Genomic DNA, 14756 nt, shown 5'->3' with positions numbered 1-14756 from the left:
TTTCATAGAAGGCCTTGAAAATGGAACTCTGGACAGTTATAAAATTTTGGAAATATTAAAAGTGGTTCTCACAATCTGAGGAATGGTTCCCCATTATTTATATTTCACAGGGGAGGCATCATAAAATAAACAGTCACATACCGCAGAATACTTCAGGATAATAATATATACTTAGCATTCAAACAGCACTTTAGAGCACCCTGCAAACATTAACTAACCAGAGGCTTCCTTTCCTTCCAGCCCCTTATGCAGGGCAGAGGTTGGTGGTGTTGCTAATCTCTCCCCTCTTTATATTATCTCCCATACCCACACCTTTTCTCTAGCTCTCTCAATGATTGTAGGAATTATGCATGCATATCGAGTACATATTGATTTATTCCTAGGGATGTAGGACTTACCATTCCAAGTCAGACTGTCAGCAGCTACAAAGTGATGTCTCAAAAGTAGGCAGAGGTGGTACTAACATGTGAAAATATGTTCAGATAAGTGATAAATCAGGGTAAGCGTTGCTTAACCCACCATGACTTCACTGCACACTATTGCTCCAGGATGACTGTTACATGCTCAGCAGAGGTGGATGCTTGATGCTTTAGAGGAAAGGAACAATCCTTTCCCCATAGCCACATTAAGGCATCAGTGTCCACATGGGTGCTGCTCTTACGCTGGTGTGTCAGTAGGACTTCAGGGGTTCTATCCCATGGTGCTTTGCACTGCACTAGGTTGCAACGTTCTATGATTCTTTCCAAGTGAAGTGTGAGAGAAACTGTTTCTGGCTATGTCATGGAAATTGTGGGAAGGTGTTGGATTCTGAAGTCCCCAACTGGATTAGTCTGTGTCTTCACTGCAAAGTTGGCAGGTTACCATCCCAGTTGAAAATGGGTTTTAGCCTATAACTCCAGACAAGTCAGCTAGTTGGGATGTAAAGCACCCCCATACTTGGTGAGAGGTTTTTGTATGAATGGGAGCTAGGTTAACTCTGCAGTGAAGACAATCCCTGTGTGTGACAGAAGAGGAGCACTCCCAGGCCAATGCACTACAGCTGCTATGTAATGGGGACACCCCTCCTTTCTCAATGGTGGTTAAGATTCTGTCACAGGTATTTTTTTAGTAAAAGTCATGGACAGGTCACAGGCAATAAACAAAAATTCATGTAAGCCCATGACCTGCCCCTAACTTTTACTAAAAATACCCGGAGGCGTGTGGGGGGGACTAACAGTGGGAATGCTGCTGGAGGGGGGCGTGCTGCTCCAGCCCCAGGGCTGACCACCGGCCAACTGCTCCAGTAGGCCCAGGGCTGACCACTGGCTAGCTGCTCCTGCCCAATCACAGACCCGGTCCCCACTGTCAGGGCCGGCTTTAGGAAGTGTGGGGCCCAATTTGAACATTTTCGGCAGGGCCCCGGCAGGGATGACTTTAAAAAAAAAAAAAAAAAAAAAAAGCCTTTCATTTCTTAGCAACCGGTTCCCTATAGAAAGTTCTGATTTAAGGGATGTGCCACAGGTTTTTTTTTGTACCAACAGGGTTACCATACGTCCGGACGGCGATTTAAGAACCAAAAAGCCTGACATGTCTGGGAAAATACGGATGTATGTTAACCCTACCTAAAGTTCTTTTTTAAAAAGATGGGCCTGAACTCAGTTTCACATGTGTGGGTCCCCGCCACTCCCTGGGGGTGTGTGCACATGTGTGGGTCCCAGCTGCTCCCTGCCCCCCTCACTGAAGCAGGTGTGCAGCGTTACTGCCCTGGGAACTGCAGGGCACCAGTGGACATGGGGTTGGCTGGAGGCAGGGCAGGGGCTGACTGGAGGTAAGGTCTGGCTGCAGGCAGGGCAAGGGGTGTGCGGCTGGCTGGAGACAGGGGTGTGTGGGGTGGGCTGGCTGGCTTCAGGCAGGGCCACATGGGGGGTGCGGCATGGGTTGGCAGGGCTGGAGACAGAGGAGTGTAGAACTGGCTGGCTTCAGGCAGGGGTGTGTGTAGCAGGGGCTGGCTACAGGCAGGGCAAGGGGTTCAGGACTGGTGTAGTCAGGGGTGTGTGTGGGGCTGGAGACAGGGCAGAGGGTGCAGCAGGGGCTGGCTGTGGACAGGGGGCACGGGGCTGGCTGCAGGTAGCGGCAGGGCGGGGGGGCTGATGCAGGCAGGGAGTGCGGAGCTGGCTGAAGACAGGGGCTGGCTGCGGGTAAGGCAGGGGGTGTGGGGCTGGTGCGGGCAGAGGGTGCGGGTACAGCCTACCCTGTACGGTAAGTATCCCCTCCTCCTCCCTCCCCCACTGGGATAGCAGCAGCAGCAGCTTAGGGCTCCAGGGCTATTTAAAGGGCCTGGGGCTCCCCTGCTTCCACCGCCCCGGCCCTTTAAATAGCCGCGGGAGCCCTGGGGAAGCGGCGGGCTCCAGCGGCTATTTAAAGGGCCAGGGCGGTAGAAGCAACGGGAGCCCCAGACTTTTTAAATAGCCCACAGAGCCCCACAGCCCTACCCCAGGGCTCCAGCAGTGGGGCTGTGGTGGCAATTTAAAGGGCCTGGGGCTCCTGCTGGGAGCCCCAGGCCCTTTAAATTGGCCCTGGGGAAGCCGGGCCACCCGGGTACAGCACACCGGCTCTTGCCGGTACATCATACTGGGGCTTGGGCATGGGGCCCTCTTAGGGGCGGGGCCCAATTCAGGGAAATTGGTTGAATTGGCCTAAAGCCGGCCCTGCCCACTGTGCTAGGCACACTGTACAAACGTAGAACAAAAACACTGACCCTGCCCGAAGTGCTTATGGTCCATGTGTAAATCAAGAAACAACAGCTGGATACAGACAAAGGGGGGAGCACTAGGAAATAATGAGAGGATACTGGTCAGCATGATAGGCAGTGATCTTGGCCCTCCAGCAGCCAGTTTTTGTAGGCATGTCCAGAAATCCGAGATGTGATTGTTCAGATGAAATCCAAATATTAGTCCTAAAATTGTCCAACCTTTTTAAAATAAATCTAGTGCAGTATTTTACTTTGATCAGTATCAGCATCTTCAGGCCAGCTAAATCCACTGCGAAGAATACACAGGCTCTGTTCTGAATTTACCTCCCATACACATTCTAAATTAAGGTGTCTGAAACAAACCCTGCTGCAGGCTCCCACCTCTCCCTCCCCCAGGTCTGTGATGGGCTTCTGTACTTTTAAAATACTTTTTCCAACCTCCTCTTTCCCTTAAGCACTTTTCAAAAGTTGAGAAAATTTAAACATTTGAAAATAGCAGGTTTTAACTCAGGCTCCACTTTGGCAACACAGCTCAGTAGATATAGCAGGGAGAATGGACTGAGCTCTGGTCACTCAACAACATGGCCTTAGAGACTATACTGCCTGTCTTCAACTCCCATGGCTATTCCAGCTGTCATGCTAACTTGAAGGTGGTGAGCACGGGAATGGTTCTGCAATTTATATGTCAGCGAGGCTACAGAAACTTCCCCCCGGCAAGAGCCAGAAGGGGTACCTGCCTCCTCATTCTTCCCACCAACTCTGCAAGCTGCTGTCACATCAAAAGATATTAGCTGTTGACTTCGCTCTTGCACCTCCATCAGCACAGTAGGCCAGACCTGTTAGGTGCTAAGGGAAAGAGCTGCACAAAAAGAAGAAAGCTATTTGCAGCACACCACAAGAAGTTTTACTGGTCCTACAACTACAGGCCCTATGCTATATATTCTTGAGCGCCACCTACCGGGACTGTGCCTGTTAAGACATCTCATAACACCAAAGATAAGTACTCGTGGGTGTATGGCTGACATTAGAAGTGTGGGTATGTCACATGCAATCACTGGAGGCAGTCTTCTACAGATTACAGTACATACATCTCCCCTCCCCAGGCCCCTGTGCTTTTCAGAGGCATTATGTAATTGTGAATTATAATTTTCATAACTAATTGCATTTACATCTCAAAGTATTTTACATGCTGAAGCTGCCCATAAGACATACAGTACCGCTGAAATGCGACCACCTCTAGGGCAGAGGGCATCAGGCAGGCAAAGAACAAGTCCAAGGAAGTTTAGCAAGAAGGAAAATATTGGCAAAGACATGGGACAAACTGTTACAAAAGTTGCACAGAAGGAAAAAAAAACAGCTCAGGCTCACTATAAGGCTATCGGTCTCCTTCAATTGTATTATTTTGCCTATAGCATCCACATATCTCCAGCACTGAATTATTAGAATCCAGGAGGATGGCTGGTGGGAGCTAGACACAACATTGGTAGTGTTAGGAATGAACTAACATTAACCTATAGGGGAAATTTGGATGGTTTCCAACTCAGCATTTGAACTACAAGGGTTGGTCTCATCTCTGTTCATAATTACTAACCTTCATATAGTCAGCTATGTAGCAATACAAATATTTATAGAATGGTAGCACCCAAAGGCCACCTGGTATTGTACATACAGAAGAGAATCTGTAGCTTGAAAGCATTTGACAGCAACAGAGTATTACAAATCCTGAAGTTTGGGGATCAAACTCAAAGCATCAATAACATTTTGCTTTTATTCTAGCTGCATATGGAATAACTTTTATAGTCAAAACTTACTCTTTACATTTTTTTCTGTGGCCTTTCATGAAAAATATTTTATGAAGCATTAGGAATATATGCACTATAGTAATGTTATCAGAGTCCTTTTTAAAACTGCATCCTTTGTTCTCTGCTCCCAACTCCAAAATGACATTCTCAGGAGAGACCTCTAGAAGATTTTTGGCAATTAGTCCACAAATGTTTGATATGGACTATGAACATTAAAAACCACCATTCAGTATTTTTATGTAAATAGCACAATACCAACATTTGTGTTAAGGGAATTATCTCACTAAGGGCTTGTCAACCTATGTTAGGTCAACTTACAGCCACCACAGTAATTACTGCAGTTCTTCATGTCCACATCACCCTCCTTCTGTTGGTGGTACGTCCCCTCACCAGGAGCACTTGCACCAACTTAGAGGGGCAACACGGGGTGCTGAGAGCTCAGGATCTCTGCTCAGACCACAGCTAACAAGCTGCTGCTTCAGCTCCCCACTACCCACAGAGCTAACCAGCTGTACCCCAGCAGCACCCAGGCTCTCAGCTCCCTGGGGCAGCAGCTGGAGCCACCCACCCTGGGGTGACTGCCCAAGCTGAGAGCCTAGCCGTGTTCACAGCAGGGAGCCTACCAGCTTTTCTTGTCAATTTCACAGCTGCCTCAGGCTCAGAGTAGCAGTGGGGGCTCACTGCTGAAGCAGTGAAATTGACAAGAAAGGCTGGTAGGCTCCTTCTTGTGACATTTGTGCCCAGCACTGGGCTCAGACTTGGGGCTGTTACCCCAAGGTGAGGGGTTGAAAGCTCCAGCTGTGAATCTGAGGCTAGGCTCAATTTCATGGTAGGGAGCCTACCAGCCTTTTTTAATTTCACAGCTTCAGCTGTGAGCCCCTTGCTGCAGAGCAGAGCTGTGAAATCTAATGCTGTAGTGTGGATCAAGCCTAACATCGAGACAGAAAACAGTGGAAGAGGGTGGTAGCTGCAGAAAGATAAAGGATGGGCCTGTGGTTAAGGGACTTAGAACTTTACTAATTCTTCCAGAGAACATCAGATGCTAACATTTTTGGTTATGGCTACAATTTTGCCAATGTATGTCAGTTCCCCCTGTAAAATAGGGACGATAAAGCTTTCCTACGTGGGGGTAGACCTACAGAGAAATTCAGTAGTGTTTGTGGGCACAAAAACTGGAGCTGTGAAGGGAGAAGCAATTCTCCACCCCCAATACGCTTTGGCCATTATTAAGTAAATTTAAAACAGAGCTTCAGCATTAACAGTACGGTGCATGATGGGTATCTTGCCCCTACAGAACAGTTCTTTTAAGCAGGCATTTGCAGAACTAGCAGGGTCAAAATCTCAGAACTCCTTACAGTTACTATTGCTTGCACCTACCCTTTCAAAATGGAGTAGAGATTAGGGTTGCTGGGCAGTCTCTGCTCAGTAATTCTACTTGGAAAGAAGTTGTTGTAATGCAATCAAGATGTAAGATGACCACTGAAGTGTTCCACTGGACCAAGTAGGTTACAAGGAAAAATCTACTGCATGAAGTTCTTGCTGCAATTTAACTTACTTGGGCACCAATTACCATAAAACCTGAGCTATTCAATCTTTGATATATTTATCCTCATAACACCCATGAGGTAGGGCAGTACTATTATCTTAATTTTACAGAGGAACGGTCATACAGGAAGTGGGACACAGCCAGGCCTTGATAGCCAGTCCCAGGATAGCATCCTAAGCCAAATGGATCTCACAAGAACAGCCATACTGGATCCATTTAACCCAGTATCCTGTCTTCTGACAGTGGACAATGCCAGAACTGGCATATTCAATTAACCTGTACAACTGCAACTGGGTTATTTATTTTTCTTGTATCAGTGGCTGATTTAACAGCACAGACCCTAGATTCAAATAGTGCTAAGGGCATGGGAATCTCTGCAAAATTCATATACTACAGAAACCATTATGGGTATTAAGAGGGTCTAACAAATAGTCAAATACCAGTCAATTTCTCCTTGCAAGGGCTAGATTCAACTATTATATTTCCAACCCTTTCCCAGATTGAAATGCAGCAGCTCAATTTGAATTTGCCACATTAGAAAAGGCAAATCAATTGTTTACCTGTTTTCTAAGTTGTGGCAGCAAGAGGAACATGTGCTATTGTAAAACCACAAGGTAAGAACAAATAGTTCAGAAACTGGGGGTACAGCAGCAAGATGGCTACTGTCACTAGCTTCACAGATCGGGCATAGGCTTCAATGAGAACCACATAAAATACGTTCAAGCTGGTATGATCCAGTTCACTTCACATCCGTCCAAATATGATCCAGTATACTACACATACCTCCATTTTTTAACAAGCACCCTTCTGTAATATTAGATATAATTTACACCAGCTTCCCAAAACTTATTTATTGAAACTTCCACACAGAATTTAGAAGACAACAAAGGTCTTTAATGTGACTTTATTCTTTCAGTAAAAAGAAGAGTGAACTCTTATGCGACCAGAGCAGAGGCAGTGGATGACTCGCTGAAAAAATAAAGAAAAGAAAATTATTTCCCTCTCATTTTGGATATTGCCAGTGCAGTGGCAACTTCTCAGATAAGTTAGTTGCCAAAACAACAAAAACTGTTGCTTCAAATCAGCTTTGTTATATTTGACTGGAGCAAAGAACAGCTACAATAGCAGTAATTTTTAACAGTCTAACTAGCTGATTTTAGGCTTTCCAGAATTACAGGAGCTCACTCAGACATCCAAGGAAGGTTAAGCCAACACTAAGGAAAACCTTTCTGGTGGAAACTGCAAATGGTTGAAAAAAAAAAAAATCAATCATCATAGTGAGCTGTCTGACCTGAGCAATGGAAGTAATGTGGGAACTATAGAGAAAGGCAATTTTAGATTAAAAATATATATTTGAAACAAGGTAGATGAGATAGTTTATGAATGATACTGTATAATAAATGAATCTAGCTGATGCTGGTCACTATAGCAGCCTACAAATTTACTGGATTTTCTAACCTAGCTAAGTTTGTTATCTCTGTCAGAGTCCTGCCTAGAATGAGGGTGGGGGATTCAACTCCACTGTCAACTAGGCCTGTGGGACTTCCAGGTTGGAACCGACAAGAGAACAGACAAACACTTACTACTTCCAGTTGGGTGGCAGTACTCTCTTGGTCTTGTAATAGCGAGCCAGCCTGTGAATTCTGCTCTCAATCAGAATCAGACGAAATTTGGCATCTTTATCCTTAAAAAGGAAAGGAAGATACAATCAAATCAAGAAATTCACATATAACATCCAAAGACATACACTTACACTTAAGACAAGCTTTCGTGAAAGGGGAAGTATTTCAGTATTACCCACAGCTATTGTAAAAGGCCACTATCCCCACTTTTGAGTTCAATCCTGCTCTTTGACCCATCAAGTTCATGCAGACTTAAGTATAAGATAAGCATTTGTGCTAACAAGACAGGCAAGTCCAAAATTGTTTGTATTGTTTTATAGGCAATAAAAGTTTTAGCTTTATCAGCTGTGCCCTTTACATTTACTCAGATGAAGTAATGGCCAACATTTCCTGAAGCATACTGAAAATCTCTGCTCAGGCTGCAAAGTTACCAGTCATGTAAAGATTAGAAAACAAACTCTACACTAAGTATCAAAAACTGATCTGCACTTTGTATAACTGTATATAATATTAATTCAAATATGTATAGCAATTTCAGAACAGTATCACAAGGTTCATTTTCAAAATTCAATTAATCTAATAAAACAAGTAAAGCCACAACGGAGTTGCTATTTATATATTTCAAAAAACAAATGAAGAAAAAGCATATAAATCTTTATAATCCAACGGATTATCGCAAAGTGTAAAATTAGTTCAAAGACTCTTCCAGATTTAGCTTAAGTTTTTAAGGTACTTTATCTTGGTAAACCCCCACTCCTCCTTTTTTTAAAACACTTTTGCCACTCTCAGACCTTGGCCAATGAAAGCTTACCTTTCTGTTTCTCTCAAGATGTTTACGAACAGCAACAGCTTTCTTGATCAAGTGGTACAGATCCTCTGGAAGGTCTGGGGCAAGTCCCTTGGACTTAAGGATCCTTAAAATTTTGTTGCCAGTGACAAAACGAACTTGGGCGACACCATGAGAGTCCCTTAAGATTACACCTGAAATTAAAAGTTACATACTTTATACCAGAAAAAACATGCCAACAAGTGCTACTAATTCTAAAGGCTCACTCAGACATCCAAGGAAGGTTTAGCCAACATTAAGGAAAACCTTTCTGGTGGAAACTGCGAATGGTTGGAAAACAATCATCACAGTGAGACCTACATCTTACCAGAGCAATGCAACTGCTGGACCACAAAGCACTTTACAAACAATTAAATTAACCTAGCTCCCCAGACCTCCCATATTGTACAAGGGGGAGGGGGGGGGGAGAAGAAAATCAAAGCAGACAGACATTAAGGTTTCACATTAAGATGTACAGTGTCACCAAGAAGTTTTAACGAAAGTGAGAATTAAACCCAGATTTGCTGTTTTAAATCCATTCTTTATAAGAGTTCAGAAACTTACCAATCTGTGAGGGAGTCAGGCCTTTCTTAGCCAGTTTGTAGATCTGTTCTTTTACATCATCAGAAGTTAGTTTTAACCACTAGAAAAAAAAATTGTTGTAAAGAGCCACAGTGATGAATAAGTATAGACTGCATAGGAGAAACTACACCGCTAATAGTTTTGAAATGCAATAACAGTCTATTAAATATTTATGTGCACCATAAAGGGGATATTCTTAGCATGTTTCACTAATAGCATGTGGCATGCATGGAACAGTCAGTGCTAATCATCAGAAGCATATACATGATTACTCTACAATCTCCTCTAGAGGCTGGAGGTAGACTGCTTTGTGGTGCCCAAGAGCACAACAAAACTTAGACTGGCACTACAGCATAACAGTAAAGAAAATATTATATCACCAGGGAGTTATCACTGAGCCCATAGCAGCAGTGCAACTACCATGATCATGTTGTACATTGTGACATACAAAAAACCAGTTCTGGTGAGTGAATTGTTAAAAGGCATTTCGTGGTTTGAAGTAAAAGATTGCCTTAGTGAACAGAACACTAGCTGACAAAACGTGGAGAACTAAAGTTCCACAACAATCTGATAAGAAAACCTAAAAGGAACTAAATGGACTCAGATTTGTAACACCAAGGACCTTCCTCTCCAACTGGATCTTCAAATATGGTCTCCAGTAGTTACCTGGTTTTACTGTCTGATTTGTCAAACAAAACAATCACATACAAAAAAGTAATGCAAATCTATAAAGTGAATTTAGCATTACTGAAATTTAACTGGAGCCTTAGAGGATCTCAAACCTAAAAACAGCCAGTTTGCCTTATCTATTACTCCATTATCTATCACTAGAAATTAAGATAGAGAAAAGTTACTCCATATTTTTAGTTTAATTTGTGCATGGGACAACAATTTCTGCCTAGTAGGTTAATGTTTATGTAGTTCTTTAACTTAAAAGGGTAACTTGCAAAGGAAAACTATTTTTAATAAAAATATATTAAGTTAAATGACTAACATTTCTAATGGTCATCCTTTTAAGATTTTCTTGAGGAAAGACTGCTCTGGTAGCAGCACCGCAGGGTTCACCTCAGTGCTCTATTCATAGCTAAGGTCATTCTTAGAGGATGTTCAGGGAAGTTATCTTCAGTTACTTCAAGTTATGACCGTAGAACACATTAAACTCCTGTGAGAATGCTCTCTTTCAGAAGTAAAGTGGCCTTAGTTCACTTTAGCTTAATTCACTTCCACAATTAAGCTAAAGTGAAGTAAGGCCACTACATCTGGACAAAAGCATTTGCATAAGTGGTTAGTGTGCTTTACATTTACACCTTCAGTTAAAGTTTCCTGTGTCCATGTGCAGACATGTCTTTAGGAAGCCACATATTCTCCAAGTATAGTCAATCCCTTGTCTTTGATACTGCCTACAGAAGTTTTGTGAAAGTAACTGAAAAGATACAGAACTATCCCATAAACTGCAGAGACCATAAACTCTTTCCAAGGAAATGGGGCAGCCACTAGGACCTAGTTTTCTATTGAAAAGCCAAATTTGTAAGAATTAGACACCAAACTATCTGTCAGCACATACAACTCATGTAACTAAATATCTACGCACTACAAGCTGTGCTTTGTTTTCACTGGGGGCATAATGCTGCATCCACCAAACTGGAAGCGTGTGTGTGAAAATCAGATCCTTTAACACTGTACACCTGAGTCAAGTCAAACCAATGGTCAAGAGGTGAAAGTAATATGACAAACAACCAAAATGTTTACTTACTGTGGGCACACTGCGCCTATAGGGCAAGGCTGACTGGGACAGGCCCTTCCTGTTGAAAAGAGAGGCATGCGATACTGAGTGGAAAAATTAAAGGAAAAAAAAATCTTTAAATTTTAGACCTCAGGGCAACACATACATGTGGCAACCCCCGGGACTGTAACTTACCACGGTCACTACTGCCGAGCCACTCAGTGTATCTGCCCTACTTTCCCGCACTGCCCTTTCCCCCTCCTTTGGAGCAATGTATCTATCAGCCTTCACCAGCGTGGCCACCCCATTAACTGCTCGGCACTCCCCTGCTCTGGGCTAGGACGAGGTCTTTAACAAGCGCTACTGTGAAACTGGGGGGGGGGGGGGGGAGTTTACAAGCGACACTCGGGGGGGGGGGGGGCTGGGTTTATCCCTGCAGCCGGGCAGGGGCAGCCTGCGGGGCGGGTGGTGCCAGCACCCAAATACCAGCGCTGCCCTCGGCTGCGAGCGGGGTGCAGGGCCCAGCGCTGCCGCAGAGCCCCGCGGTCCGAGGCCGAACCCGACACGTGCCCCTCGCGCCAGCGGGGCTCGAAAGCGGGACTCAGGCCCGCGCAGGGCCAGGCCGGACGCCCCGGCCTCACTCTGCCCGCCCCGGCCAGGCCCGTCTTCTGCGCGGCGCGGGGCCGGGACACTCCGGCCGCTCCCGCTTCGCTAGGCGCGGCCCCCCGCGCGGGGCCCCGGGAACAGACCGGCGCCGCCGCCGCTTACCCCGGAGCGTGCATGCGACCCATGATGGCGCCGGGCAGCGAAAGAAAGACCAGAGAGAGGCGGGGGCCGAGGCTCACCCCTTCCGCCGGAAGAGACGTCAACGCGTAACTCCGCCCTGTCCGCGCGCCGGCCAATCAGAGAGGCGCTCTCCTCACCCGTTCCGAGGGAGGACCATGGCTCCCAGCATGCACTGCGGCAGGAGGCGCCTTCCCAGCTGGCGCTGGGGCCGGGCGAGAAATCCCAGCCTGCACTGCGGCTCCCCCGGCACAGACAGGCTCGGGGGGAGGGTCCCAGCCCCGCTAGCTCCCGCCGCGGCTGGCCCGGGGGAGGGGGCGGGAACAGCTGCCGGAGCGGGACGCCTGACGGGGGAGCGGCCTGGGCGCCAGCGAACCGCTTCTAATTGACCCTCCCCAGCGCCGGTAGCAGGCAGCAGGCGTAAAGCAAACTCCGGGAAGTTCTCCGCGGAGCGCGGGGCCGGGGGGCTCGTGAAGGCCAAAACTGTAACCGGGTTTGCAAAAGCATCAGCGACACTCATGGAGGTTGGGTCCAGCTGGTCAGATACAACCTCATGCTCGGGGTGGGCCTGGCCCGCTGGCAGGAGCTGGGGGAGGGCTGGATCCCCTCGAGCAGCTCTCGGCTGCTCATTGCCTCTAAAGCAGCTGATGCCAGCCACTGGTGGATGACAGGACCCTGGGCGGGACAGGCCTTTCGTCTGACCCGCGCTGGCCGTGCTTATGGTGGGAGCCTGCGCAGCAACAGCCCCACTCGAGGCTCGGACTCAAAGAGGCACTGTGTGCCCCCCCAGCACTAACCGAGACTCCAGTCCTCAAAACAAGGCACACGGTCTCTAACCCCTGTTAAATTGGGAAAGTAAAAGCCTGGGTGCCCACAGCACCTTAGCCTGTGTCAGAAGCAGACGGGGCCTGTGCCCACACCTGCTCATGTCACACTTCTCACCAAATCCAGACTAGGCCCCAGGGCACTCACCTCTGCAACTCTGGCAAGATGCAACAGTTGTGTAAACAGCCAGGGAAGAAGGTGACCGCAAGCATGAGGCTATGTGCATAAGTAGCCTCTGTGGTCAGAGTAGGCACAGGGAGTGAAAAATATTTTTCTTCCTAGGAATAAGCAGCACTGCCAATTGTCCTAGCCTGCCAAGCAATATATTCCTTACCATTAATCTAGTACCCTAGAAAAGTATTGCAGTTTCCTAGTCTGGTTAACGCTCAATGTTCTAAAGTGGCTATTTTCTCCTGGTGACATTTCCACAGGTATTGACTAAATTCTTTGAATCTTGCCATTTCCAATAATTTGTAAGTTTCGTATGCAAAAGATTAGACTATGTGAGATGGTTCATTTTTCCTTGCAAGTCAGGACACTGAGTGCTGCAGTTTATACAGTGCACTCAGCTCCTGCCAGGGGAAGAAACCCCTTTCTGTCAACCCCAGCACCAGATGGGCCATGCACAACTTACTCTTGTAGCATCCAGCAGGTGTTTTGCTCAGAACATCTGTGCATCATGTTCACCAGGCTGCAGTGCTGTTAGGTATTGGTAGTTGAGACAAGCACACACAGCTGCATCTGCACCACTATCCTATCCCTGTTACTCCCATCTGTAAAAAGCAATAAAGAGTCCTGTGGCACTTTATAGACTAACAGACATATTGGAGCATAAGCTTTTGTGGGTGAATACCTACTTCATTAGACGCATGTGGTGGAAATTTCCAAAGGCAGGTATACATATGCAGGCCAGAATCAGTCTTGAAAGTTGTTTAATCCTACCACTTTAACCACTATGATTCTTTTAGAAAAAAGTTGGTGCAAATGTGATTCTGGAAGGAGGAAAATACTAAAAAAGTTGAAGGCTTCAGAGGAAAGTCTTTTGAATACAAGTAATATTACTTTATCCATTATTCACTGAGTGTTACTGGACTTCTAACCCAGTAAGGACAAATTATAATTAACCACTTTCCATTGACCTGAGTTGATTGTTTGATAGAGGTTTAAAAACTCTTCCTAGAGGTTAATCTTAGTTGCCCTTTTAAAAAAAAAAAAAAAAGTATCAGGTTGAAGGAAGAAGAAATATACCAAGTCAGAATCATACATGCATACCTAAGAAATGGAAGGATTAATTCCTGAGTGAATTAAGTAGTATTTATTGATTGCATGAGATATAGTAATAGTTGGAAATGGTAGCTTTTGGTTTTTGCTGCTGATTGCCAGTGCATTAACTAAGGCTTTCATAGCTCTATGTACAGAGTTTAGGTTTCCCAAAGTTCAGGAGAGGGCTAATTTATTTTTATTGACCACAAATCTGCTACTTTTTCTTCTATACTCTCCCTTCCTTAAGGTTTCTAAGGATGATTCCAGCCCTTCCCCAGTGCCCATCTGTAGAAATAAGTGTTTTGCATTTTACATGCACACAAATATAATTTGGTGGGATTATCACCATGCTGAGGTTTCCCGGTGAGAAGAGGAACCCTAACCCCGAATTTGATATGCTACGATTTAGTCATGGGTATTTATAGGACGTCGTGGACAGGTCATGGGCAATGCACAAAAATTCACGGGCCTGTGACCTGTCCATGACACTAGAAATACAGAGGTTGCTGCTGCAGCACTAGCTGCCTGGAGGGGGGCGGGGAAAGGAGCGGAAAGGGAGGAGACCAATGACCGACCACTGCCCCAGGGAAGTGGCCGCACCAGCTGCTGCTCAGGCAGTCCCCAGGGCTAGTTTCCTAGGACTGCCAAAGCAGTGGTTGGTGTGGGGCGACTCCAGCAGCAGCAGGTCTGGCTGTCCCCGAGGCCACCTAAGCAGCTGGCCGCAAAGCCAGCTGCTTGGGCAGCCCTGGGGTCAGCCACACTGGCCCCCACAAAAGTCACAGAATCTGGACTTCCATGACACAAACAAACCCCTAACCATGGAAGATACCGGCTAAATCCCCTGCACTGAAAGTTTTAACTAGGATGTTTACAATGCTCACTATTAGGGTTAATTTAATACTGACATACAAAAAAAAATAATCTGCTGTTTTTTAGCTTTATAGTCAAGCGTGCACAATACAGCACTAGGTATTTTGAATACTTAAGGCCAAGTTGTATCTTGACACATGTAGACTTTTCCTTTTGGCTTTCAAATAAAGTTGCACACATCTT

The 14756-nt window shown here is 45.9% G+C and overlaps 1 protein-coding gene and 2 non-coding genes across 3 annotated transcripts; all 3 read right to left on the bottom strand.

Annotated features, from left to right (window-relative positions):
• Window positions 1-6968: 6968 nt before the first annotated feature.
• On the bottom strand, window positions 6969-11666 carry RPS13 (ribosomal protein S13). The gene is made up of 6 exons (XM_054028380.1): window positions 11601-11666; window positions 10863-10911; window positions 9092-9170; window positions 8513-8682; window positions 7663-7763; window positions 6969-7048 (listed from the first exon to the last, which is right to left on the bottom strand). Exons 1-6 carry the CDS (start codon window positions 11621-11623, stop codon window positions 7015-7017), a joined length of 456 nt encoding a protein of 151 aa, XP_053884355.1. The 5' UTR covers window positions 11624-11666; the 3' UTR covers window positions 6969-7014.
• On the bottom strand, window positions 7261-7360 carry LOC128837517 (small nucleolar RNA SNORD14). The gene has a single exon (XR_008444957.1). It is a non-coding gene; the product is annotated as a small nucleolar RNA SNORD14 (small nucleolar RNA).
• Window positions 8751-8841, bottom strand: LOC128837516 (small nucleolar RNA SNORD14). Its single transcript, XR_008444956.1, has one exon. It is a non-coding gene; the product is annotated as a small nucleolar RNA SNORD14 (small nucleolar RNA).
• Window positions 11667-14756: the final 3090 nt, after the last annotated feature.

Source organism: Malaclemys terrapin, chromosome 4, assembly GCF_027887155.1.
Source record: "Malaclemys terrapin pileata isolate rMalTer1 chromosome 4, rMalTer1.hap1, whole genome shotgun sequence".
NCBI lineage: Eukaryota > Metazoa > Chordata > Testudines > Emydidae > Malaclemys > Malaclemys terrapin.
Note: the sequence above shows the minus strand (reverse complement) of the source record. Positions and strands in the feature narration are given on the sequence as shown.

Coding starts and splice junctions, on each gene's coding strand:
- RPS13 (XM_054028380.1), bottom strand. CDS start 11,623: ATGGGTCGCATGCACGCTCCGGG. Junction 9,171..10,862: donor ATAGGCGCAGTGTGCCCACA/GTAAGTAAACAT, acceptor TTTTTTTTCTAG/TGGTTAAAACTAACTTCTGA. Junction 7,764..8,512: donor ATCTTGAGAGAAACAGAAAG/GTAAGCTTTCAT, acceptor TTCCTTTTTAAG/GATAAAGATGCCAAATTTCG.